Source organism: Trichosurus vulpecula, chromosome 3, assembly GCF_011100635.1.
Source record: "Trichosurus vulpecula isolate mTriVul1 chromosome 3, mTriVul1.pri, whole genome shotgun sequence".
NCBI classification, from domain to species: Eukaryota; Metazoa; Chordata; class Mammalia; order Diprotodontia; family Phalangeridae; genus Trichosurus; species Trichosurus vulpecula.
In genome coordinates, this window is record NC_050575.1 from 37,563,855 (window position 1) to 37,589,931 (window position 26,077).

A 26,077-nucleotide genomic window follows, 5' to 3' on the forward strand; every position below is an offset into this window, starting at 1 on the left:
CCTTTTACCTTAACCCTATGTGTATCCCCCTGTTTCAGATGTGTTTCTTGTAAACAGCATATTGTAGGATTATGGTTTTTAATCCATTCTGCTATCTGCTTCTGTTTTGTGAGAATGTTCATCCCCTGCACGTTCAGGGTTATGATTTCTATCTGTGTCTTTTTCTCCATCCTAATTCCCCCTGTTTATGCTTTTATTTCTCCCTTTCCCCTTCTCCTCCCCAACAAATTTTTGCTTTTGACCGCCGCTTTCCTCAGTTAACCCTCCCTCTTTATTCCCCTCCCTTATCTTACCGTTACCCACTTGCTACTTCTCCTCTTCCTTCTGCCCTCCCCCCTCCCTTTTTCCCCCCTTTCCCTCCCACTTCCCGTAGGACAAGTTAGATTTCTAAACTTATCAGAGTATGTTATTCCCTTCTTGAACTAGATCAGATGACAGTAAAGCTCAAATACTGCTCTTCTCCCTCCCTTCTTTCCCTCTACTATAATATGTTTTTTTGCCACTTCCTTTGGTGTAATTTACCCTTTTCTACAACCTTCTTACCACTTCCCTCATAGCCCTCCCTTTATATCTCTTATTTATATTTTATATCTTTACATCAGTTAATTTATACAGGCATTCACAACCTATGTATATCCCTTTCATTTGTCACAATAGTTGTACCATTCACAAGAATGACTTATATATGTATGTGTATATATATATATACATAAAAAACATACATAAGATGATATAATCCCACATAAAGATGTAAACAACCTAAGCTTATTGGTTAATGAAGTTTGTGGGTTTTTTCCCCCTGGTTACCTTTTTATGTCTCTCTTGAGGTTTGTATTTGGAGATCAAATTTTCCATTGAGTTCTGGCCTTTTCATCAGGAAGGTCTGGAATTCCCTTATTTCATTGAATGTCCATCGCCTTGCCTGGAAAATTATGCTTAGTTTTGCTGGGTAGTTGATCCTTGGTTGTAGTCCCAGCTCCTTTGCCCTTCGGAATATCATATTCCAATTTCTCCTGTCTTTTAATGTGGAAGCTGAGAGATCCTGCGTGATCCTGACTGTAGTTCCACGATATTTGAATTGCTTCTTTTTGGCTGCTTGCAGTATTTTCTCCTTAAGTTTATAGCTCTGAAATTTGGCTATAATATTTCTTGGTGTTTTCAGTTTGGGATCTCTTTCAGGGGGTGATCGGTGAATTCTTTCAATGACTATTTTGCCCTCTGGTTCTAGGACCTCTGGGCAGTTGTCTTTGATAATTTCTTCGAAGATACTGTCAAGGCTCCTTTTTTCATCGTGGATTTCCGGTAGACCAATAACTCTCAAATTGTCTCTCCTGGATCTATTTTCCAGGTCAGTTGTTTTGCCAATCAGATATTTCACATTTTTTTCTATTTTTTCATTCTTTACATTTTGTTTTATTACTTCTTGATGCCTCATAGATTCATTAGCTTCCACTTGCTCAAGTCTAATTTTAAATGAGTTAGTGTTTACATTTTGCTTTTGAGCCTCCATTTTCAATTGGTTGATTTCACCTCTCAGGGTGTCCTTTTCTCTCTCTAGATTCTGAATCTCCATAGCCATTTCGCCAATCTTATTCTTTAGGGACTTGATTTCGTCAGTGGATTTTTTCTCCCTTTTTTCCATTTTTTCCATATTTTCTTTTAGCTCCCTAATTTGGTTTTTAAAATCCTCTTTTAGCTCTTCCAGCAGTGCTTTTTGGGCTGGAGACCAGATCATATTAGCTTTTGAGGTATCTGATGTATCTACCGTGTCATTGCTATCTTCTTCTATGTCGATATTTTGATCCTGCCTGTCTCCATAAAAAGAATCTATTGTCCTCGGTTTTTTTGTATTCTTCTTCATGTTGGATTGCCTTTTGCTGGCGTTAGAACGAATTTCTATCTGTGAGTCTCAGGGCTTTCTGTCCCAGCTTTCTTATTCTGGGGGTTGTGAGTCTAAAATTATAACCTTCAGTTTCCTGAGGTGTGGGGGAGGGGTCTGGCTCCCTGGCGTCTCACTCCCTATGGGTGCTCTCCAGCACTTGCTTTTCAGCAATGGTCTCAGCTGTTTGTTGTTTGAGCTGATGACTGGCGCTTCCCCTGGGGGAGCAAGGTTACGTCTGGGCTCCTGGCTTGGCCCCCTGCCGACTCTTCCCCTCTGGGACTAATGAGCTCCTAGTATTTGTCCTGTGAAGCCCCGCTACTCTCTCCTCTGTTTCAGTTCTCTCTTTCTTTTTTTTTCCCGAGGAATTCTCTGGGTGAGAGGGGGAGGGGTTAGAGCCGCTTACCTAGCCATTGAGTCTTCCGGAAGTTCAAGAGGCCGAGATCCTGAGTTTTGCAAGCGTCAGGAGTGGGTGTTTTCGTGGCTGGTGGCGTTGCGCTGCCTCTCGTCGCTCCCAGAGACTGCCGTCCTGTGTTGGGAGGCCTGGGGATCTCTGCCGGTTTCGGGCGCCCAGCTTTCTCCCAGCCCGTCTCCCACGTGGATTTCCATAATCCCCTATTTCTAATCTAACTAGATACTGAGTGGCTTTCTTTGGACAGAGGTATTTCAGGCATGCTAGGTAAGAAGAACCACAAACAACAGTGAGCCCTGCAAATAGTGTTAACAACTATTAACTATACTAATTCCACCTGTGTACCAGACAGAAAACATATTTTGTACAAATGCATACCACTAACATTAGATGGATAATATTTTAATAAATACAAGCATCATTCTACATAAATTAAATTATAAGTAATAGCCTAATGCTCTTCAACATGAATGTATAATGTCTCTTCTTTCACAAGGTATGCCATCTATATTTGATATTAATACGTTAATGCAACACTACACTGTCATTTGCATAACCACAGAAAATTTCAGTTTGGTGAATTTCTTGAAAAAAATTTAACAGTAATTACTGAGATGCCTATCATCTTGAGTCATCACAGTGTTCAAGTCTACTCTAGTTTATAAGCCTCAAATTCCTAAGGATGCTAAGAAGGTTTTCCAGAGTATCTAGATAGTTAAATTGATTCCACAACCAAAACTGCTTGTTGTAACCCGATCTAAACGGAAATAGGCTTTAGCTGTTAAATTACCCATTGCAAGGAGGAATGGCCAGCATAGCATGAATGGAAGAAATTGATATATGATAATAAATCATTGTAATTTCTTTATGTGGCTTTTTTAACTTGTAATTTTAAAGGAGAATATAAGGGAGCATTGTATTTCTTGATTCTAGTTTTACACATATTATTCACTTTAACTATGGCACTTGTACAAGAAAAGTAGCTCTCTTAGCATTGGCGGGTTTGGCTTCAACTATCTCTATTGTTGTGACTATGTTGGATCAATGATTAGCTAAGACGTTATCCCCTAAAGGTCCACTCTGAAATGAGGCAGATACTTAGATTGGGGGCACATGTGAAATTTATTGAAACAAAAGAACCATTCATTTGGGCAATTGTTTGCTGTCCTGAAATGAGGATGTAATGTTGTAATCTAAGAAAAATTATACCACTTACTTATTCTTAACAGGATGGTTCAATACCTTCTGAGAACATGAAGATTTTTAAAAAAATCTTATTAATCTTACTAGATATTTTGGATGCTATAAAAAGGGGAAAAAGCACTTCTGAATTAACATGGTTTTTAAATAATGAATATCAACAGTTTAAAAACACACATATACACATATATAAATTACATACATAACAATTCCTAACAGAAAACGAAAAAGAAAAACGGAAAGAAGATGATAATATGAATGTTTGAGCCTGTGTGAGGTTCCAACAACGTACAGTAAATAGAGTGACTGGCTTGAAGTTGGGAAGACCTGGAATCAAATTTTGCCTCTGACATGTACTAGTTGTGTGACCATGGGTGCATAAGTCATATGACTTAACCTCTATTTGCCTCAGTTTCTTCAACTGTAAAATGGGGGTAATAACAACTATAGTACTCAACACACAGGGTTGTTCTGACATCACATGAGATAATATATCTAAAGTGCTTTGCATTTAAAGCACAGCTAAGTTATTACAGGAAGAATGAAGAAAGAGGTTTGTGACTCAACACAGTTTTAGGTGTGTCGATGAGTAAATTCTGAAGAGGGAGGTTAACAAGACATACCAATGCTAAGTCTTTCTTTTCTTCCATCAATCCATCTGTTATTGACTACCTTCATTGTGAAAGGACTGTGATAAATTCTCAGGGAAATGCACACACAAAAAAGCAGAGTCTCTGCTTTGTTGGAGTTTACTTTCACTCATATTAGCCTATTAGGTTATCTTTTGTATTTTATCTTCCACTAAAGTCCTACTGCAAGGTCTCTTTGTTATACAGAGCTGTCCTTGGGCCCTCAAAGACTGACAGAAGTTCTGGCAGGTTCTACCAAAGTGAAAAGGCATTGAGCACAGGCTTGTCAACTGACTATGTCCAAGAACCATCCAAACCAAACTTAAAGAGGTTCACCAGTAGGAGAATGACCAATGGGGAAATCTGTTTTTCAGCCACAGTAGCTCCTGAAGCCAGTCTACTAGAGTATAGAGAGAGGGACTTGTAACTGCCACAGTAATTAAAATGATGACATCATGGACTGCTGAAGTATTGAAATATTATGTCTTAGGGTTAATCTATATAGAGTCAAAATGCAGTTATTAATAACTATCCAATGGGTCAACATTTTTTTTCTTTCAACATCTGCATTACTGTCAGGTTTCTGAGAGTATAAATGTTTTTTTGCCTGGAACCAAAGATATGATTACATAAAGATAAGAAACAAAAGATAACCTAATAGGTTAATATGACTAATAGAAAATTCTTTGAAGGCAGAGACCATGCTTTTTTATGTATTTCCCTGAGAACTTAGCATAGTCCTTTCACAATGAAGGTGATCAATATATGTTTGCTGAATGAATGGATGGATGGATGAAAAGGGGGACTTTGCATTCGTATGTCATGTTAACCTCTCTCTTTACCCAAAGACACACTTAGAAACTGTATTGAGTCTCAAACCTCTTTCATTATTCTTTCTCTAAAAATAATTACTAATTTCCATTCTGAAATCTTAACCACAGAATGCTAGAGTTGGAAGACCATCTTGGAGACCATCTAGTATAAGAAGTACCTCAATAAAAATCCCTATTTCATCACATCTTACAAATGGTCATCCAGACTGCTTGAAGACCTCCACTCAAGGAAAACCCTACCTAAAGAGGTAGTTCATTCTGCCTCTTCACAACTAGTACTCACTGTTCCTGGTTCTGCCCTCTGGAGTCAAACAGAACAAATCTAATCTCAAATTCAAATGACAGCCTCCCAACATTTCCTCCTCCTCTTCCCCATCTTCTCCAGGATAAACATACCCAATTCCTTAGAGTGATTCTCCTGTCTCATGAATGTGAGGTCCTTTATCACTCTGGTTGTACTGCTCTAAATACTTTCTGGTTTATCAATGTCCTTCCTAATTTGTGATGCCCAGAAATTAATATAATACTTCATATATATAGCCTGATAAGTTCAGTGCAGAGTGATTCTATGAATTTATTCCTGGAAGCTATGTATTCTAATCTCACATCAGTTTTTTTTAGGCTGCCATATCATACTGTTCACTCATTCTGAGTGTACAGTCCACTCAATACCCCAGATCTTCATCAAATATATGAATTTCTAGCCATCCTAACCTTATGAAATTGTTTTTTTTTAACTTGAGGGTAAGAATTTACATTTATTCCTATTAAATTTAATCTCACAGATTCAAGTCAATGTTCCAGACTATCAAGATCTTTATGAAATCATACTTTGTCATCTACTGTGTTAGTTCTCCCTCCTAGTTTTGTGTCATCCGAAAATTTTATAAGCATGCTATCTAAGGTTTTATCCAAGTCCTTAATAAAAATGTTAAGCATAATAGGGTCAAGCACAACTCTCTGGTGCACTCTACCTTCCAAAATGACTTCAAGTAAGTAATGGCTAAATGGTTACAAATTCATCTAGTTGTTATGTCATTTGTTTTATTTCTCCATGTTTCTAAAGGAATGAGAAATTTATTGAAAACTTTGCCAAATTTAGGTAAACTATATTTTACTGTATTCCCCTCATTGACTAGTCTAGTAACTTTGTCAGAAAAGGAAATAAGCTTAGATTGGCATGAGCTGTCCTTGAGGAAGCTACGCTGGCTCTTTTCAATCAATATTCTTAATTGTGTTCTTCAAGAAAAAGTTAATAAAAATAATTTGAATTTGCATAGTACTTTATTCTTTTGATTCCTCTCAACTGTCAGTGCCCTCCTTCCCAAAATACTTTGGGGGGTAGGTTAACTACTTTTAACTATGTTTTTTTATAGAGTAACTATATCTATATTTAGCTATTTTTAAAGGGCAAATAGATTTGTACTTATTCTCCTTATGTTTATGGTATATACATTTACATAACAATAATTAAAAATTATAGCTAACATTTATATAGTGCTTACTGTGTGCCAGAAACTATTGCTAAGTGCTCTACAATTATTATCTCATCTGATCCTCATGACAACCCTGGGAGATAGGTTCTATTATTATCCCCATTTTACAGATGGGGAAATGAGGCAAACAGACATTAAATGACTTGCCCAGGGTCATCCCTAGTATTTGAACTCAGGTCTTCCTGACTTCAGGTCCAGTACTCCATCTACTTCACCACTTCACTGCCTATAAGTACTTGTGTTCTCTATTATGTAAGTTTCTTGTGACCAGGGATTGTTTTATTCTCGGTAGCCATGCTAAGCACCTGATCAGCCCTTAATAAACACTTGTTGATTAATTCTTTTCAAAGCATTCACATGTTAATTTGATTTGATTCTTGAAAGTATTAAAAGTCCTGTTTTATAGTGGGAAGAAACAGAGGTGAAGAAAGAAGAGGTAATAAGAAGAAATAGGTGATAAATGATTTAAATGATTTGGAACTAGTGTTCCTAATTCCTAATTCGGTGTTCTTTCCTTATTTCCATATTTCCTTCTATTTAGCTTCCAATCCAAAATAATTACTTTAAATAATGAGAAATAGTTATAGGTTGCCTATTTAAAGTCATGATAGGTGATCTATACTATAACTAAGTTACAGCTATTTGAAGTAAGAAGGATATGTTCATCCTATAGAATCCAGTGAAAAATTCTTCCTTAAACACAGGTTCAGATCAAAAATAGTGTCTCCAATAATTCCTTGGTTTTACTTAAAATATTAATATAAATTTAAGAAATAACTCAAATACAAACTTAGTACCTCTTAAAATGACCAAGTTATTATGGCCTCCTAAGGTTTTTGAAACTGTTTGGCATGAAACAGCCAACATTTAGTTCCCAATTTTAAAATTAAGAAACTTAAAATTTTTTTTTTAAAAATCCCAAATTCTAGTAAATTTCCTCATTCTTCAAAGAGACAAAGTATAAAAATGATTTCTTCTGCTGGTATCTTTAGTTTATGTTTATGTTTTTATCTTTAATTAGTTTGGCTCATTCTTGAGAAGGGCAGAAAGTATGTAGCTTATTATGTTAACTTAAGAAAATATTAAGGGATCTAAATAATAGACTATGAATTAGAGACACTATGTAGAAATGACAAATCTGTCAGCACAAGCTTGAATCCTGGTTTTGGTCTCCCTTTCATAAAGTAAATTGTTCTCTACAGCATTCAATCTGCACACTACAGATCTCATTTTGGTTGTTGAAAATATCAAAAAGACTTTAGACCTACATATAAAAGATACTTATTTTATCCTTTTCTGACACACTGACCTGTATACTCATTTAAAAAGGAACACCACATCTTTATGTTATTAAATCTTTGTTTTGATCTATTAGTATTCACCAAAGTGCCATTTTATAAAACCCCACACTGAATAGGCAAGGCTGGAGGTGACCATCTGCAGCTTTGGAGTCTGCATTTGAATTGATGAAAAGAGCTTTGTGTTTTCATTGCCAAGTTTGATTCTTCCAGTCATTAGGCATTCCCCTCAGATTGCATCAATGAAGTGGATGCTCTTACACCAATGTGTTAAATTTTCTTCTCCTCATGGTTTCCTTTGCCAGCTACACTCAAGAATCACTATTGGGTCTAAGACACATTTTTCTCAGAGCTATGTTAAAAAAGGGGAGGGGGTGGTATCAGAGCATCTGACTAAAGCCCATATGAGTTTCTGGTCAGTCTCCTGGCTGAGGGGTCACCTCACATTGTGGTGTGATTATACAGAGATTCATTCTTCTTGAACTGTGCTGCTCTGACCATTCTGGGGAAGATTAGACCCTCTAGTCAGTAGTAGAGAATTTCTTGGGATACTGATGTGAAATGCACACAACTGAGCCAGGGGAGCAGATTAGTTTGGTTTTGGGAAAGAATTTTAAATATTGGATATGCTTATGTGCTCCCTTTATAACTCTGAAATGTATTATATATCAAATACTAGCATAAAGAGAAACCTATTTTTTCTCTACCATTATAGTATTATGTGTATTAAATTTGCTCACAAACAATGATGACACTTCAAGCACCATGAGTTTCCAGGACAAAGTAAGAGGGTATTTTTAAAGTCTTATTAAAAATCAGCAGGTTTCAATAAAGCTATTAAGTAGGCCATTCTTCTAAATGATCACTTTTGCTTTGTAGAAATAACCCAGTAAAGCTTATTTGCTGTAATTCTTCATTTGTATTTTTATTAAGAACTGGAACACAATATCGCATGTAGATAAGAAGGGAAGGCTTCATACATAGCAAAATATTTATAGCAGCAGTTTTGTAGTATCAACAGATGTCCATCAACTGGAGAATGACTAAACAAATTGTGGCATATGAATGCAATGGAATATTACTGTTCCATAAGAAATAATGAATATGGAGTATTCAGAGAAGTATACAAAGACATATGAACTGATGCAAGGGGAAATAAGTATAGGTAAGAAAACAATATATGCAACAATTGTCACAATGGAAATAGACAGACAATACTAAACATATATACTAAATACTAATATATACTAAATATATATATATATAAAATAAGTATATAAATATATACTAATATGTACTAAATACATATATATAAATAAATAAGTATATAAATATATACTAATATGTACTAAATACATAATACTAAACATTATAATGACCAAGTTTAGTCCTGAAGATCAGATGAAAAAATGTACCTTCCCTCCTACTTTTCCAGAAGTGTAAATCACTTCATACAGTTACACTCAGTTTCTTTACTGGCTAGTCTTGATGAACTGATTTTCCTTCCCTTTTTTATGCTTTGCTATTGAAGATGGTTCTCTGGTCAGGGGACTAGGGAAGAACATATGAAGGTGATGTGACAACAAAAGCTATCATTAAAAATTGTTCTGAGAGAATTGCACAGAACTGCTTCTGTTGAACTGGTTATGAACTATTTGTAAAGTCTTCATCTGGATAAAGGAAGAAAAAGAAGCAAGGAAACAACAGAGAAATACTTTTTGCACCTTGTTAAACATGCTAATCTTTAATGGGCACAGTTTTAATGAATTCGTTATAATAATCAACAAGGATTTATTAAGTTCCTAACATAGTTATGGGGTTTGTTAGGTGGATACGTTGCATATTGTACATTAAACTATATTTACTCCTGAGTTCAGGTTTTATTCATTTAGCTTCAGTATGTAAAATCTGTACTAGCTAAAGGACCTTTGACTGCAAAATGTCCTATTAGTTTAGGCATGTAAGCAGAAGTTTGCTATGTTAGATATTTAACTACGACACAGAACTTCTTGAGGAAAAAATGTATGTACCTGCAGTTTGGATAACTGTCATTTTACCACTGGTATATTAACATATGTACATATTAGGAAGAACCTATGAGAATAAAAATAAGGAAAAAGAAAAGTGCTAGGTGAGAAATAAAGTGTGGTAAGGAGGAGCAAATCTAAGTAAGACTCCTAATGAGTCATATATAACCTCTATAATAGCTCATATTTTTCCTTACTCCTTTTCCAAGGACCTCAAGCCATTTTATAAACATTGTTTTATTAATACTTATGATGTTTCATTTAGCTGAAGGTAGACAAAGTCTTCATTCTACAAGGATGGGTAAAATTTAAAAACTCTGAAATAAGGAAACACTGAAATAGCTGAAAAAGCCTATTCAAGACTAAAGGTTATTGGTCCAGAACTCATTTATTAGCCCATGTGACTTTTCTAAGGGAACTGGATCTTATATAGGGGTACACAAAGAAAGAAGCTATAAATGTCTACAGGCTACAAAGATTTCTGCTCATAGAAGGCTCATAATGGCCTTCCAGGTTCTGATTTAAATGAAAGTTATCTTTATCTTTGGCTCCTAAGAGAATGTCTGTTTGCCTAAGACAAGGCTTGATAAGCAACAGGAATCATGTTAGAACATTCTATCCTAAGAGCACGTAACAGAGTCTTGCATGTGGTAGATACCCAATAAACATATTTTGAAAAAGAAAAAAAAAGGATGATATAAGAGATTTAAAAGGGGGGGGAAGAGAATTAGAGGATGGGGGGAGAGAAGGAAAGACAGAGAGAGAGAGAGAGAGAGAGAGAGAGAGAGAGAGAGAGAGGGAGAGAGAGAGAAAGAGAGAAAGAGAGAGAGAGAGAGAGAGAGAGAGAGAGAGAGAGAGAGAGAGAGAGAGAGAGAGAGAGAAAGAGAGGCATAGGATTATGCCAAGATCAGCTAGTATTGAATTCTTTTCTCCCTTGTTTGCCCATGTACCCACCTTGTACTCTGTTCTATAAGGATCTTTTTATGATCCTTATTTTTCCTTCCCCCAAATCCCAGTCTTTTGAAATTTCCCTAAGACGACAAAAGCCTTGGATACAAATAGAATATAAACAAAATTTGCCTTCTATTGCCTGAGGCTGATACTAAATTCTGCCTTCTTCTCTTCTCACATTCTCTTTCTTTTTTCCCCATTAGTAAAAGTGGTCTTGAACACTTAGATTGTGCAGGAATGTGAACTAGCCAACTCTAGATCATCCATTGAAAGGCAGCTTTTATAAACAAACATGTTGGCAAGAGGGTCTAGAGTCCAAGCAGCTACTATGTTTCACCTCTCCTTCCCTGCTTCCATGCATCTTGAAGATCATGTCACAATATTACCAGAAACTTTGAAGAGGAAAGCACAGATTCCCCTTCCTCTTTGGGTTTCCAGCTGGCAGCTTTCATCTGAGTATCTCATTCTGTGTTCTATTGGCCCTACTCAAATCCTGGGTTAGATCCCCAAAGGTAATAACCCTACATTAATCCTCCACTAAAAGCAAGGGACTAGCCAGAGAACTGAAACTGTTTCTTCCATATGTAAAAGCAGAACATTCCCAGTAGGTCACTGTGTCAGCCCAAATACTTCGCTTTTAAAAAAAGTAAATGAGCACAGTAATTATTTGTCTTCAAAGCCTGGCAGGTATCTCTGTGTACAGTATAGGCTGCTGCTAAAGAAACCTACCTTATGTACCTAGTACAGGAGAGTGGTGATCCACTGTGCAAATATGCACAGGTATTGATAATTTTTATAAAATACATACTTGCCTGACAGAGTTGAAAAAGACTTGGATTTCACAAACTAAATATGTATTTAGGTAATTTTTTTAAAAAGCACATACTGCAATTCACAAGCCCAATAGACTGGATTTGTTTGATCTATTGTTAAAATCTATATTTATACACCTTCGCAAAAAAGCATATCATGTGTCCAGGAAAGCAAATCTAATATGTTAAGATGCTATTTTGTAATGGCTGCATAGAAGGTATTCAAGCACATCTTTTAAACACAGAAAAATCTGTTTACTAATGTTACAGATATATGATTACAAATTATACAAAATAAAACTAGAGATAGCAAGTGCATTTTGAAGCTTTTTTTGTGGAAAATTTGCACATACATTTTTGCAACCTACATGGTCCCTGGTCTGTCTAGGACAGCTTAATGCTTCATTCTATACCTTGGCCATCCAGTCACAATCTACCCTGCACACCCTACTCCTCCCTCTGAAGTCATAATCAAATAAATATTGCTATTGTTACTGGAAAAGGATGTGTCATTCTACCCCATCCACCATTTGTGTAACTTTTGAAACCAAAACACTTCTCCCTGGACATAATACCCCTACGAGTACTGACTCCTGCTATCAGAGGATAGGCTTCTTGAGAGCAGGGATTATATTTTATTTGTATCTCCAGTGGTTTGCCCATGATAAGCGCTTAATTAATATTTTTTAATTCACTCTTTCATTACTGCAAATGAAAAGACAATCTGACTACTAGTCAACAAAATTTCCCTATTTCACAGTACTTCCAAGTATCACAAACATAAAAGCCACATTGAAGGAGAGTTTCAAGAAATATTTTGATTCACCCTTTCTCCTTTTTTCCCCAATGATATAATAAAGCACAGCAAAAATTTTGAAATCTTCTAAATTTTGGTAGAAAAATCTGGTGTTTAGGTTGAAAATTGATAAAATTTTATTCTTCAGTCACTCAATCCATGTAGGAATCAAGCATTTATTGAAGGCCCCCTAAAAGACATGGAAAAGAGCAACAGATTTGCAGCCAGAGGATCTCAGTTTAAATTCTATCCTGATCAATTTAACTGCCTCTATGACCTCAGACAAGTCACTGAATATCTCTGGGCTTTAGTTTCTTCATATATAAAATTAAGGGCTTGCATCAGATGACTTGCAAGTTCCCTTCCAGCTCTAGGTCCACAATCCAGTTATCCTTTGGTTATTTGTAGTCTGAATGTGGAGTTGCAGACATAGGAATTGGAACTGAAACGTGGAAAGGAAGAATGATTTTGGTGAAAGATACTGACATGATGGGAACAATTTCATTAATTTGATACATCTAACAATTGGGCAATAAGTTTTAGTCAGTTAAGTTTGGTTCTAGTTAACATGGCCCATGTGCCAGGAGCAAAATTAAACAGTTGGGTAAAGTCTTTGATGACAATAGCACACTCTTTTTTATCAAGAAAGTGTGGAAATGCTCTGTCCGCCTTCCCAGAACCCAGAGTCATCCACCCCTATCTTATAATTCAACCTGCAAACAGATTAAGCAGTGGAGTTTGTGGAAAGTGTGTTTGCTCTGAGCTGAGAACCCTTGTGTGACACTATGGTGACTCTCCTGACACTTCTAAGGGAAATATATATGCAGTTCTTACTCATCAGCAGGGAAACCAAGCTAAGAATTCACAATTTCTTTGTAACCTCAAGTATTTCACACAAATCACTATTTGGCTGTGAAGCAGGAAATGGATTGTTAGCTTTCCTTTCAGTTATTTATTTTTAAAGATGTAGAATGACCTATATTTCATAAAGGAACTAACCATTTTGAAAGCCATCAATTGAAAGAATTTGTACTGGCCTTTGATATTTTTTGTATTCCTGAAGGTATTTATTTGGAGTTTTTAATTTTAAAAATGCTAAAAACTAATGTAGATTTTAAGCAACTTTTCCTCAAAAAGGAACAAAAAAAAATGGCTAGATGTGAAATGCCTTGTATACTCTGGGTTGCTCTATTTGCAATGTATCTATAGTTTTTAAAAAAAGAAAAAGAAAAAAGAAAACAGATCTTTATTTATATAGTTTGATTCTGATCAATGATAATATGGCTCATACTAAAGATGTTCTATCATAACAGTGACTTTGCTCCAAAAAGGATTTAGTGAAGTGACCAAAGAACTAATTAAACGAGGAGCTATGAGGAAGATTAAAACCTTTGGGACTGTTTAGTTTAGAAAAGAAGAATTAAAAAAAAGTCTCCAAACATGAATCAATATTTCATGAAGGATGGAGACAGTCTTTTCCACATGCATTGAGAACAGATAAAGGGGAAATGGAATGAAGTTGCAGAATTTAGTAAATATGAGATTTATAGCTAGTAAAGCATTATCAAAGGAACTTGGTAATATTTATTTACAATTAGATAGGTCTCTATCTATGTTGGTTTAGGGACCTCTAACAACAAAGAGAGAGATGGACACATATGATCTTTAAAGTCCCTTTGTATCTATAATTCTATTTGTTACTACATATTAACCTAGCTATGTTAACCTAGCAATGTGGTGTGCCCTATGTAATTTCAATACTTAAAATAAGAGGAAAGACAAACAGATTGATATATAAAAATCATTCAGAAAACAACTGCTTTAGGTCACCAGAAGATACATACATATAAACAAATGGTCATATTCCTTCCCAATTAGCAAATATAATTTGGGAGATCTCAGTTTGTATCCTTGTATGTTCTCCTTCAAATAATTCATTAGTTTTGTGACAATTCCCCATCAGCAAAATAAGGATTACACATGGCCCTAGGTGAAATTTTGAACATTAGTTTCTCTAATAGACCCTTCATGCTTCTTTCTCTTACCTTTCAATATTCATTTTTTCTCCTTACCTTACACCTAAAATATGTAATACTCTCATAATAGTCCTTGTGTGAGAGGTGTTAAAGTCTCTTCTATAAGAGTGGAGAATGATGGGGGTGGGGGTGGGAGGGAAAGAAACTAAATCATACTAACATGTTAGTGACTGAATGTGCCACTCTACCAAGGATATATGCTTTTAAAAATGGGATAATTTGCAGGGTTTAGCCTAAGATAATTTCAGGCCATACGCTTGATTAGGGGAGGCATTTTTGAGCAGCAGACTCTTTTTGTTACCCTTCCTGTGATAACGCATCAGTTGAATGAATGATCATTCTATTTGCCCATAAGACTGATGCTGATGTGGATAATAATAATTGTGCAGAACTTCTCCTTCCAGGTATATGGCAAAGAAAAAATGAGAACATATATGTGTATACACACATGCATATACAATACTTTGGGCTCTCAGGGGGAAAACCATTATGTAAATTCAAAATTTCATGATTATTAAAGACAGGATATTTGTCTATATTCACAAGTTTCTACATTTTTACGTGTAATTAGATTAGAGCTGATAAAGGAAGTTGACAGTTAGATTAGAAGAGAAAAGCTGGTGAATGCTGGAGGGGCAGAGGTCAAAGGGGAGCTGAATGAAAGATCCTGAACAATAGTGGGATAGAAAGGAATGGATAGGGAGGGGGGCAGAGCTAGTTAAAGTGTCATAGTTTCCTATGAAGACACTAAGTTGTTTTTGGAGAAGTGCAATCAAGCACTGAATAAGAATTGAACCCAATCTGCATATTTTCTGTACATTCTTGTCCTATTTCATGTTATTTCCCAGCTCATTGTTCATTTCCAACTAAATCAAATAATTTTGTACTTAGCTTGCCTTTACACAATTTAAACTCGAGCTTAATAAAAGATGTAAAATTCCTTCTTTGCAAACTAGGCCAGTATGTGTTTTCTCATCACCTCTCTTACCATGTTCTCTAACTTTAGAATGTGAGCTTCTATTTGGAAGGGAAAACATCTCAGTTTAAATTACATTTTGCGCAACAGCATCTAGCACAACAACATGGTAAAGCAGTTGCTTTATAAATATTTACTACAGCACCAAACGCAATGCCTTACACATAGTAGGCACTCAATATTTGCTGAATGATATATGGTGGACACTAATTCTGCCTAATTTGGTCTTAAAGATAGGCTTCCAGAATAACCATCTTATTAAAATTGCTAAAGCAGGCATACCAACTTATCTGGGGAGAGCTAGACAGCTAGGTGGAGCAGCAGATAGAGCTCTGGGCCTGGAATTGGCAAGACTTATCTTCCTGAGCTCAAATCTGGCCTCAGACACTTACTAGCTGTGTAATGCTGGGCATGTTTGCCTTGTTTGCCTCAGTTTCCTCATCTGTAAAATGAGCTAGAGAAGGAAATGATAAACTACTCCAGTATCTTTCCCAAGAAAACACCAAATAGGGTCACAAAATATCAGACATGACTGAAAAATGACCAAACAGCAATAACACATATTAACAACAAATCCAAAGCTTACTTTGGTCAGCATATGGCGATTACAAGTGATCAATAATTGACTATTGTTAAAGAAAGATTATTTAAGTTAGATTAGTCTGTAGGTAATCAGAATAATAAAAAAGCCTATCGCATCTAACACAATTGTGATGCACAAAATATAATTTGAGGGTTATGCACATTTATTTAGAAACTTTTAAAAAACACTGAAGACTAAATGAAAAGCTCTATTGTCTGAATATATTTAATAACTCACCTTTATGTAGAACTTCAAGGTATACAAAATACTCTCTTAATAACCACTCTAGGAATGAGGTAGTGTATAATTATCCCCATTTTACAGATGAGGAATGTGAGGGTCAAAGAAATAAAGTTATTTTTCCAGGCTCACACAGCTTTTCTCTATCAGGGTCAGGATTAAATTTAGGTTTCCTGACTCTAGGCCTAGTCTTCTCTCTTTCCACTGTGGCACAGAGTTTCTCAAATCCCTTTAATTTGTTCTCTTTTATTCACTTGTATTTAATTTCTACTGTAATCTTTCAAACTACATTCAATAGAGATTTGATAAAGTCTTATCCCTTTCCTTTGTTAATAAGAACTTTGCTAATACAAATATTTTTTCTTCATATTCGGTATATATGTCCTCATTTGTAAACTTTTCCTTTTTTATGTTGCTTATTTGTTTGCAATAATCGATCATCTAAAGTTAAATACTGTATAAATTGTAGAACAATAGCCAATTTTAGTCCTGGACCAAAGTAAAGAAAATTCTAGCAATATTCAAATTGCCCTCTCAATACACTTATGTATTTGTGAATTATTTTACTTTTGATCAACTCATTAATATTTTTGGAAATCTGGGATAGAGCTTTTACTGTCACCTACCCTTAATGAATATACCTCAGGGCTTTCTGGCTCTGTGCTTGACAAATTTAACCTTTAAATTAGGAAAAAAAAACCTTCCAACACTTAAACAGAAATCAGACAGTTCAAGGCAACCCAGTAGAAGAGATTAAGGAAGCACATAGTGTCTAAGCCTGCTTTACGTGTCTAGACGACAAGCTTGCCTGAATCTAGGGTCATAATAAAAATATGAATTACAGGGAAGCATGATAAGCTTAGATACAAATGGATAATTTAGACTTATGGATGGCTTCAACTCTAATAAATAAGAAAGCAAAAATCTTACAGTTAATTAGTATTACTTATTAATAATGTAAAACTGAAGCAATTATTCAGAGAACCGAGTATGTCTTGGGAGTTAAAGTGATTTGTCCTTTTATAGTTTGTTAATGTGATGATATTAGCAGTATACAAAAAAGGATCAGTTAAGTTTCATTATCTTTCAGCTCCTGAAAAAAATCTCCTGTGTTGTTAAAGATATATCTATTAGAAAGTGACATCCTTTTGTTACATTGTCAATATTCAGCTAGTTCTGAAGATCAAAGGACTATGCAATTGTTTTGTTTAAAATATAAATGTAAAGAAAATTATCCCAAGTGAACAAATGTGGTTTTATGTGTAAAAAGGTGGATTTCAAATGTTTGCAATGAAGTGTCTCATATCTTAACAGAACAACACAATTCTAATTAGTACCAGTCTGCCTGCTTTCAAAGGTTTCACATAACATACTACAAAGTCATAAGTCAGTTTAGCTCCATCAAATTCACCTCTAAGTGAAGAGAGTAAAAAACAAAAATGAAACAAATGCTTTTTTTGACTGTTGGTTCTTCCCTTATAAGCTGGGGTGGGAAGGGGTTAAATAATCCTATAGGGTGTTTCTAGGGCTACTGATGAAGTTGAGTTGCTTTTCTACCCAGGTGGTAGAGTGGATAGGGTGCTGGACCTATAGGCAGGATGATATGAGTTCAAATTGGGACTCAGACACTAGTTATGTGACCCTGGGCAAGTAACTTAACCTTTCTATGCCTCAGTTTCCTCATCTGTAATATAGGAATGATAATAGCACCTACCCCCTAAAACTGTTGTGAGGATAAAACAAGATAATATTTGTAAAGTACTTTTCAAACCTTAAAGTGCTGTATAAAAGTTAGTTATTATTATTTTAAATGATAATATTATTACAAGATGCCTTGTTCTAAATAGTAGTGATGGTTTCCAAAGGGATGCCAAGAAAATATTTCAAAACTATAAATGGACAAAAGATATAAACTAGGAAAGCTGACCATTTGGCCCAATCTACTTTTTAAAAAAAAAAAAAACCAAGGCAAACAGCATGAAGAATACCTTGTCTGACTGCCAAATGACGGCATTTTTTAAAAAGCAAAATCATTTTACTTACTTTTGAACTTTTTCATTGGCCTCTTGGGAGGCCTCTAAAGCTTGCTGAAGCTTTAATTCCATGTTTGCTCTCTCTGTCAGGGCTTGCTGCAGCTGGATGGACAGTTCCTCATTTTGTTGATGAGTGATGGAAACAATATCCTCCCTGTTTTTTAAGGCATCCTCATAGGTACTAAGAGTACAGTTAAATTGATCCTTTAGACTTTCTTCTTGGGATAACGATTTGTGTAAACTATAAAAACAAGGAGGGGCAGTAATTAGTTCTAAGTGAAACTTTAAAGATAAATTATGAATGGCCTATCTAAAATTGCTATTTTTCTAAACATTATCAAAATCACTTCAACACATAAACATTAGCATGCATTTGTATATTTCAATAGAGAAAATTATCATTAAATCACAATATTAGAATAAACCTCCAGGTGTTATTTTTTCCTTTCCTTATTCCTTCTTGCAGACTGTTGCTTAAGACATGCCAGGCAAATGATTATCTACCTTGACAACCCAAACATATTAAAATATACTACCATATGTCAATTTAGCAATATCACTATAAACTTTACATTTGATTTTCTCTAAAAGGAATAGCAAAGAACTGTATTTCTACATAAGTAAAGTATTTCTACATAAGTAAGAAGAAAATGATAAACTTTATAAATGCAAGGCAGTGAGAAGTGGAGGACTGAGCCTTAGAATGGGATTTAGAAGAACTAGGGTTTATTCTGCTAATACTTAATGAGTATGAACCAGGACTGTGCAAACATGGATGAGCCATATCTAAAGCATTTTCTCATTTTCATACCTGAGATGCAGACAGAGTTAAAAATAACCAAAAGACACTTTACAAGGGAGAGCAATAAGTACCTATAGATATTTTCTTTGTGTTAATAAATGCTGCACCCAAAACATATACCCATTAAGTCACATTGCACAAAGGCATACAAATTAAGACTAAATGAACACAGAAGAAATATACAGATGAATAGAACTTTAAAATGCTAAAGGTCAGATCTTTCATAAGTCATTACACCTACCAGCTGAGGTTATTTTGAAATGGCACCAGGAACCTCACTCAATTAAATAAAGACATTTGAAAAATATAAATATTTAATAACAGAAATTCAAAATCCACAGAGGAGATGTACCTTTTTATTAAATAAAATCATTTCAGTATTTGCATACAAAGGAAATGTCAATTGGAGACTTGCAGTAAAGTGACTTATCCGCATACTATGAATTGAAAATGTGACCAAAAGGTGAATATAATTCTTAAAGCTGGTAAAAATTTTTTTTTCTTTAAAGTTAGCCTCAGAACTTTAAGATGTTTCTGGATGGAAAATAATATGCAACTACATACAAGTTTGGCTAAGGATTTAAAGCTGAAATATATATTTTTAAATGTCTATAGTCTCAGTTTGAAGAAAGTGGCATGTGGCATCAAGAAATAGGATAGTAAAGTTTAGCATCTTTGGTAAACTTTTGTATAAGTGACTGTTGCATATAAAACAGGGATGAATACTTCTAAATCTGTGAAATGTGGTAAAACAAACAAACATCAATTTTCAGTGTTTTCTACCTTATCTCTCTGATCCCATTTCCTCTCTTCTATCTCATCACATATTTCCTACAGTTTCCATCTTCTATATACTTTCTTACTATGTTTTCTTTCTCTTATTTTGTTCTAGAATTTTCATTTCTTCATATTTGAATCTTCTATGAAACATCTCATTCCATCATAAACATGTGCACCAAGGATTATGGAGTCTGTCAACCTCACTTATAGATCACACCTTAGATTTCTGTTTGAATCATTTTCATATTTAATCTTATCCTGAGTTCCAGGATAATCCAGGAATATATTTGTATATTTCCTCATTAATTAATACAATTTCAATATATCTGTCAATTAATCAAAGCCCTCATCCCATTTCACCAACAGAATGGAGAAACCTCCTTTCCTAACAGTCACTATTCACATTTCTTTGGAACTACTCCTACAAACTTCTAGTGGGAGAGAAGAGGAGGCTGGGCAAGAGAATACTGACAATGCTTGGAACTTGAGACTAGGATACAGCATAAAAAGGGGAAGAAAAGTGGGAGATACAGCCATGGGGACTAGGAAGAATGGCAGAGATTCTTCACTAAGGTGAAGGCAACCAGCCAGTTCCTGGGGAAGCAGATATTATTGTCCGTAGCAAGCCAACAGTTGATGAGCAAGTGAACTGAAGGAAGGGCCAAATCAACAGTGGACTCTCTTCCTCTCTCCTTCTACCTTTTAGTTTGGCTAAAAACTGCCCAAATGTGTCCCATCTTCGTACCCACCAAGGGTGATTATTTTGTAAACCAGATTCTCTTTTTAAGTGACATTGTTTCTACTGTCAGTGGGAGTGGTGTTACTGGAGATCTGTGGGGAGGAGTAGCAAAAAGGAGGAACAGCCCTGGGGGCTGTATCATATTGACTAAGGCACTAACTGGCAAGGGAAGAAAAAGACTTCCATGGGGGTTTTCAAGTCTCAATTTAGTTCTATGAATGATCCTATAACTCTCCTAGCTACAACCCTATAACTTGAATTCTAGGTTCACTTAGATTTCTTGTAGAAAAACAAGAGGACTTGAAACCATGTTTAGTTGAGGGAGTGAATTATGGGTGATAGATGCTAAATACCCTTTATGCCTAAAGGGAGGGGGAGATATAGGACAGCCTAGCAGAAAAGTCTTGCCTCTGAGTCTTCAAGTAGGATGGTCTGTGAAGATTTCAACTCAGTACTTTTTAGTTAGGAGGAGAAAGGGAGAACACACACCCCTTGTACTCCACAGTGATAAATCTCTCTATGAAATCCCTAAATCTTTTGTAATGCGAGAAAGGGAGCCCAGCATTTTGCTCAGTTGATATAACCTCTTCATATGGAGGCCTCTAGGGAGCTTGCTTCCTCTAGGAGAACTGTGATGATATATAAGGGAAGTGCCTTGGAGAGGCTGTGGAGTATTATTTATATATTCTGTAACTAACAAAATGAACCATGTGGTTCTTTGTTTTGGGAGGAGGGCATTTAAAAAGGCCTGACAGCAGAAGCCAACCTGCTTTGGCACAGCAAGTTCCGCATAGGAATTCCTTTACCAAGTTCTCAAAGTGTGGTCTGAGAGCCACCAGAGGACATTAAGATCCTTCCAGTGGGTCCATAAGGCCAAAAGTATTTTCCTTTTCCTTTTTTTTTCTAAATTCAATTTTATGTTATTTTCAGTTCCAAAACCTCTCCTTCCCCTATAGCCATTGAGAAGGCAAGAATGCAAAACCCATCACAAATATGAAGTCATGCAAAACAAATTTCTGCATTAGCTATGTTCCAAAATAAAAGCAAGGAAAAAAAAGAAATAAAATGCTGTAATCTGCACTCTGAGTACATCAGTTCTATATCTGGAGATGGATAATTCTTTTAATCACGAGTTCTTTGGAATTGTGGTGGGTCATTGTGTTGATAAGTTACTAAGTCTTTCACAGTTTTTTTTTGCAATATTTGCAATATTGCTGTTCTGTATAAATTGTTCTCCTGGTTCTACTCACTTCTCTTTGCATTAGTTCATATATGTTCATATAGGTTTTCCTAAAACCATTCCCTCCATCATTTCTTATAGCACAATTGTGTTCCATGACATTCACACCCCATCACTTCTTTAGCCATTCACCAACTGATGGGTATCCCCTCAGTTTTCAATTCTTTGTTACCATGAAAAGAGCTTTTACATATGTATGTACACACACATATTTTGTACAGATAAGTCCTTTTCTTTTTTCTTTGATCTTCTTGGGATGTAGACCTAGTAGTGGTATTGATGGGTCAAGAGATATGAAAAGTTCAATAGACTTTGAGATATAGTTTCAAATTGCTTTCCAGAATGGTTGGATTAGCTCACAGCTATACTGATAGTATATTAATGTACCTATTTTCCAACATCTTCTCTAGTAGCTGCCATTTTCCTTTTTTTTTTGTCACCATAGCCAATCTAATGAGTATGAAGTGGTACTTTGGAGCTGTTTTAATTTGCATTTGTCTATTAGTGATTTAGAGCATTTTTTCATTTTATACTGATTGCTTGGATTTCTTCTTCTGATACTTTCTGTTTACATCCTTTGACAGTTCATCGATTTAGGAATGGCTCTTATTCTTATGTTTGGCTCAGTTCCCTATATATTTTAGAAATGAAAAGTTTTATCAGAGAAACTTGCTGCAAGGATTTCCCACCAGTTTTCTGCTTTTCTTCTAATTTTAGCTGCACTGGTTTTGTTGGTGCAAAAAAAAATTTATATTATCAAAATGATGCATCTTACTGCCTGTAAACTTTTCTTGTTTATCTTTAATTCTTCCACTATTCATAGATCTGACAGGCAATTCCTTTTCTGCTCTCCTAATTTGCTTATGATATCACTATGTCTAAATCATGTACGAATTTAGAGCTTATCTTGGACGCAGGGTGTGAGATGCCTATGACCTAGATGGTCTATGCCTAGTTTCTGCAAGACTATTTTCCAGTTTGCCCAGATGTTTTGGTCAAATAGTAAGTTTTTGCTCCAACAGCTGAGCTCTTTGGGTTTGTCAAACATTAGGTTATTGTGCTCCTTTGCTTCTATATGTTATGTACCTAATCTCTTCCACTGGTCAACCGTTCTATTTCTCATCCCACACCAATTTTTTTTTTTTTGATGATTATAGCTTTGTAGTATATTTTGAGATCTGGCACTGTGAAAACTCCCTTCACCTTTTTTTTTTCATTTATTTCCTTGATATTCAATTATGCTTATAGTTTTTGTAATATTGAATCAGCCTTGCATTCCTGGTATAAATCCAGCCTGGTAACAAGTGTATGATCTTTGTGATATATTTCTATAATCTTCCTTGTAGTATTTTATTAGAATTTTTTTTTGTATCGATATTCATTAGGAAAATTGGTCTATAGTATTTTTCCCCCTCTGTTTTGGCTGTTCCTGGCTTAGGTGTAAAAACCAGAACTGTGTCCCAGATGGAATTTGGTAGGATTCCTTCTTAACCTATTTTTTTGAAAGTCTATGAAGTATTAGAATTAAATGTACTTAAAAGGTTTGGTGGAATTTGCTTGTAAATCCATCTAGTCCATGGGTTTTTTTTCCTTAGAGAGTTTGTTTATAGCTTGTTCAATTTCTTTATTTAAGCTAGAGTTATTTAAATATCCTATTTTTTGTTCTGTTAATCTGGGCAATTTATATTTTTGTAAATATTTAGCTATTTCATTTGGACTGTTGGTTATATTGGAAAAACTGTTCCTAATTATTGTTTTTATTTCTGTTTCGTTGGTTGTAAATCAACCATTTTCATTTTTGATTCAGCTGATTTGTTTTTCTTCTTTATTTTAATCAAATTAGCCAATGATTTATCAATTTTATTGTTTTTAAAAAATCTCCTAGTTTTATTTATGAATTCAATGGCTTTTTAAAATTTTCAATTTTATTAATCTCTCCTTTGATTTTCAAAGATTCTGTTTTGGTGTTTAATTGGGGGTTAAAATTCTTCTAGTTTTTTTTTTTAGATTCATGAACAATTCCTCTCTCTCTCTCTCTCTCTCTCTCTCTCTCTCTCTCTCTCTCTCTCCCTCTCTCCTCCCCTTCTCTCCTTCCTTCTCTCTGACATGAGCATTTAGAAATATAAATTTTTCCATAAGTACTGCTTTGACTGCCTCCTGCACATATTATTATGCTTTGTTGTTGTCATTATCTTTAATGAAATTATTGATTATTACTATGGTTTGTTCCTTGACCCACTCATTCGTTAGCATTAGGTTATTTAGTTTCCAGTTAATTTTTAATCTAGGCTTCCATGGTCCTTTATTGTATGTAAAAGCTGCATTAAATATTTCTGCTCTTCTTCATTTGTTTGTGAGGTTTTTATGCCCTAATACATGGTCAATTTGGGGAAGGTACCATGAGAAATATGTACATACTTTTCTATTCCCATTCAGTGTTCTCTAATGGTCTCATATCTAAATTTTCTAAAATTCTATTCATCTCTTGAACTTCTTTCTTGTTTATTTTATAGTTAAACTTATCTAGGTCTGAAAAATTGAGATTCCCACACTATTACATTTTTACTTTCTATTTCTGCCTGAAACTTATGGAACTTTTCCTTCAAGAATTTGTATTCTATGCTATTTGGTACATATATTTATAATATTAATATTAATTCATTTTCTATGGTACCTTTCAGCACAATGTAATTTTCCTGTTTATCTCGTTTACTTAGGTTTATTTTGGCTTTTACTTCTTCAGAGATCATGACTGCTACCTCTGCTTCACCTGAAACTTAATAGAGTCTTCTCTTGATACTAATTTTAATTTTATATATAGCCTTCTGTTTCAAATGTGTTTCTTGTAAATAACATATTTTTGGATCCTAGTTTTTAATCCACTCTCTCATCTGCTTTTATTTTATCAGCGAGTTCATCCTATTCACATTAATCACAGTTATGATTGCTAACTGCTATTCTTCTATTTATCCTTCTCTTTTTTACTTTGTTCCCTTCTCAAAAGTTTGGGTAGTTTTCTGGTGGTCCAATGATTCTAAACTATCTCTCTTCAAACTACTTTTCCAGATCAGTGTTTTTTCCTATATCTCAACGTTCTATTTTTTTTTCCAGTCACTTAGTTTTATTGTTTCTGGATATTTCATGTAGTCATTAGTTTGTACTTGCCTAAGGAATTTTTAAGAAATTATTTTATTTAGTATTTTTGTACCTTTTTACCAAGCTGTTAATTTTCTTTTCATAATTTTCTAATATAGCACTCATTTCTTTATTTTTTTTAAATTTTAGACTCAAGGGCCAGAACACAAATACAGAAGAGAAAAGAAACAAAACCTATCATAAACCAAAATATTGAAACAAATACAAAGTAAGAAAGAAAAAAAAATGTCTTGTGAATAGCAGAACATAAGAGAGGATTCAAAATATATAACGATAAATTTTCATTTCAAGAAAGCCTGTATGATAGGTAATACATGTTGTGTTGAGAATTGTCTATCTTTGCTTCCTTATGAGTTTTCTTTTGTTCTCTGCTTGTGCACTTTTCAACATTTTTTCCCTCCCCGACCCCTCCAGAAGGCTACAATAAAGTTTAGATATGTTTCTTTATAGCTATAGATATATACATACACATATACATATATAGACATATACTTTCCCAAACATACTCTACTACTGATATTTGTTTTTATGTTTCTGCATATCTCTTGTTTCCTATCCCTTCTGACTCCTCTACTTTACTTCTACTCTCTACCTTGCCCTCCTATTACTTGCCTACCTCCTTCTAAGAATACCTCCCCATCCTCCCATTCCCATAAATCTAAACACCCTTCTATATGCCCCTTTTACCTATTCCCTTATTCTCCCCTCTAAAAATCCCTCCTTTGTCCTTGCCCCCCTCCCTATGCCCCTACCATTTTATTACTTCTAAATTTACTCTTCTAAATATATATGTATTCTTCCCTCTTAAACCCATTCCTGATGAAAGTAGGTTACCAGAACTACCAGCCCTCCTCCCCCATCTAATTCCTTTATATCCATTCTTCCTCTTGCACCTCATTCATATAAAATAATTACTCTTTTTAGCTGTTCCTAAATGGTTTTACTTTTTTACATTTATATCATAGTTAGGTTCACCCCAATCTTTCTTATGAGCTCACCAATTATTAATAAGAATCTTAGACATACATTTTACATATATAAAAGGTAAACAGTCTGTCCTTATGAATCCCTTATAAACAGTCTTGGTATGTACCTTATGTTCCTCTTGGTTCTTGTATGTATTTCGAATCTTCTATTAAGTTCAGGATTTTTTTTTTTA

The 26,077-nt window shown here is 34.9% G+C and overlaps 1 protein-coding gene across 1 annotated transcript in view; it reads right to left on the reverse strand.

Moving 5' to 3' along the window:
* MIPOL1 (mirror-image polydactyly 1) overlaps nt 1-26,077 on the reverse strand; it is a 508,657-nt gene that overhangs the window by 44,855 nt on the left and 437,725 nt on the right. Inside the window, exon 15 of the mRNA XM_036752890.1 lies at nt 18,212-18,442. Within this exon, the coding sequence (XP_036608785.1) occupies nt 18,212-18,442 (231 nt within the window). The remainder of the gene's footprint in view (nt 1-18,211; nt 18,443-26,077) is intronic.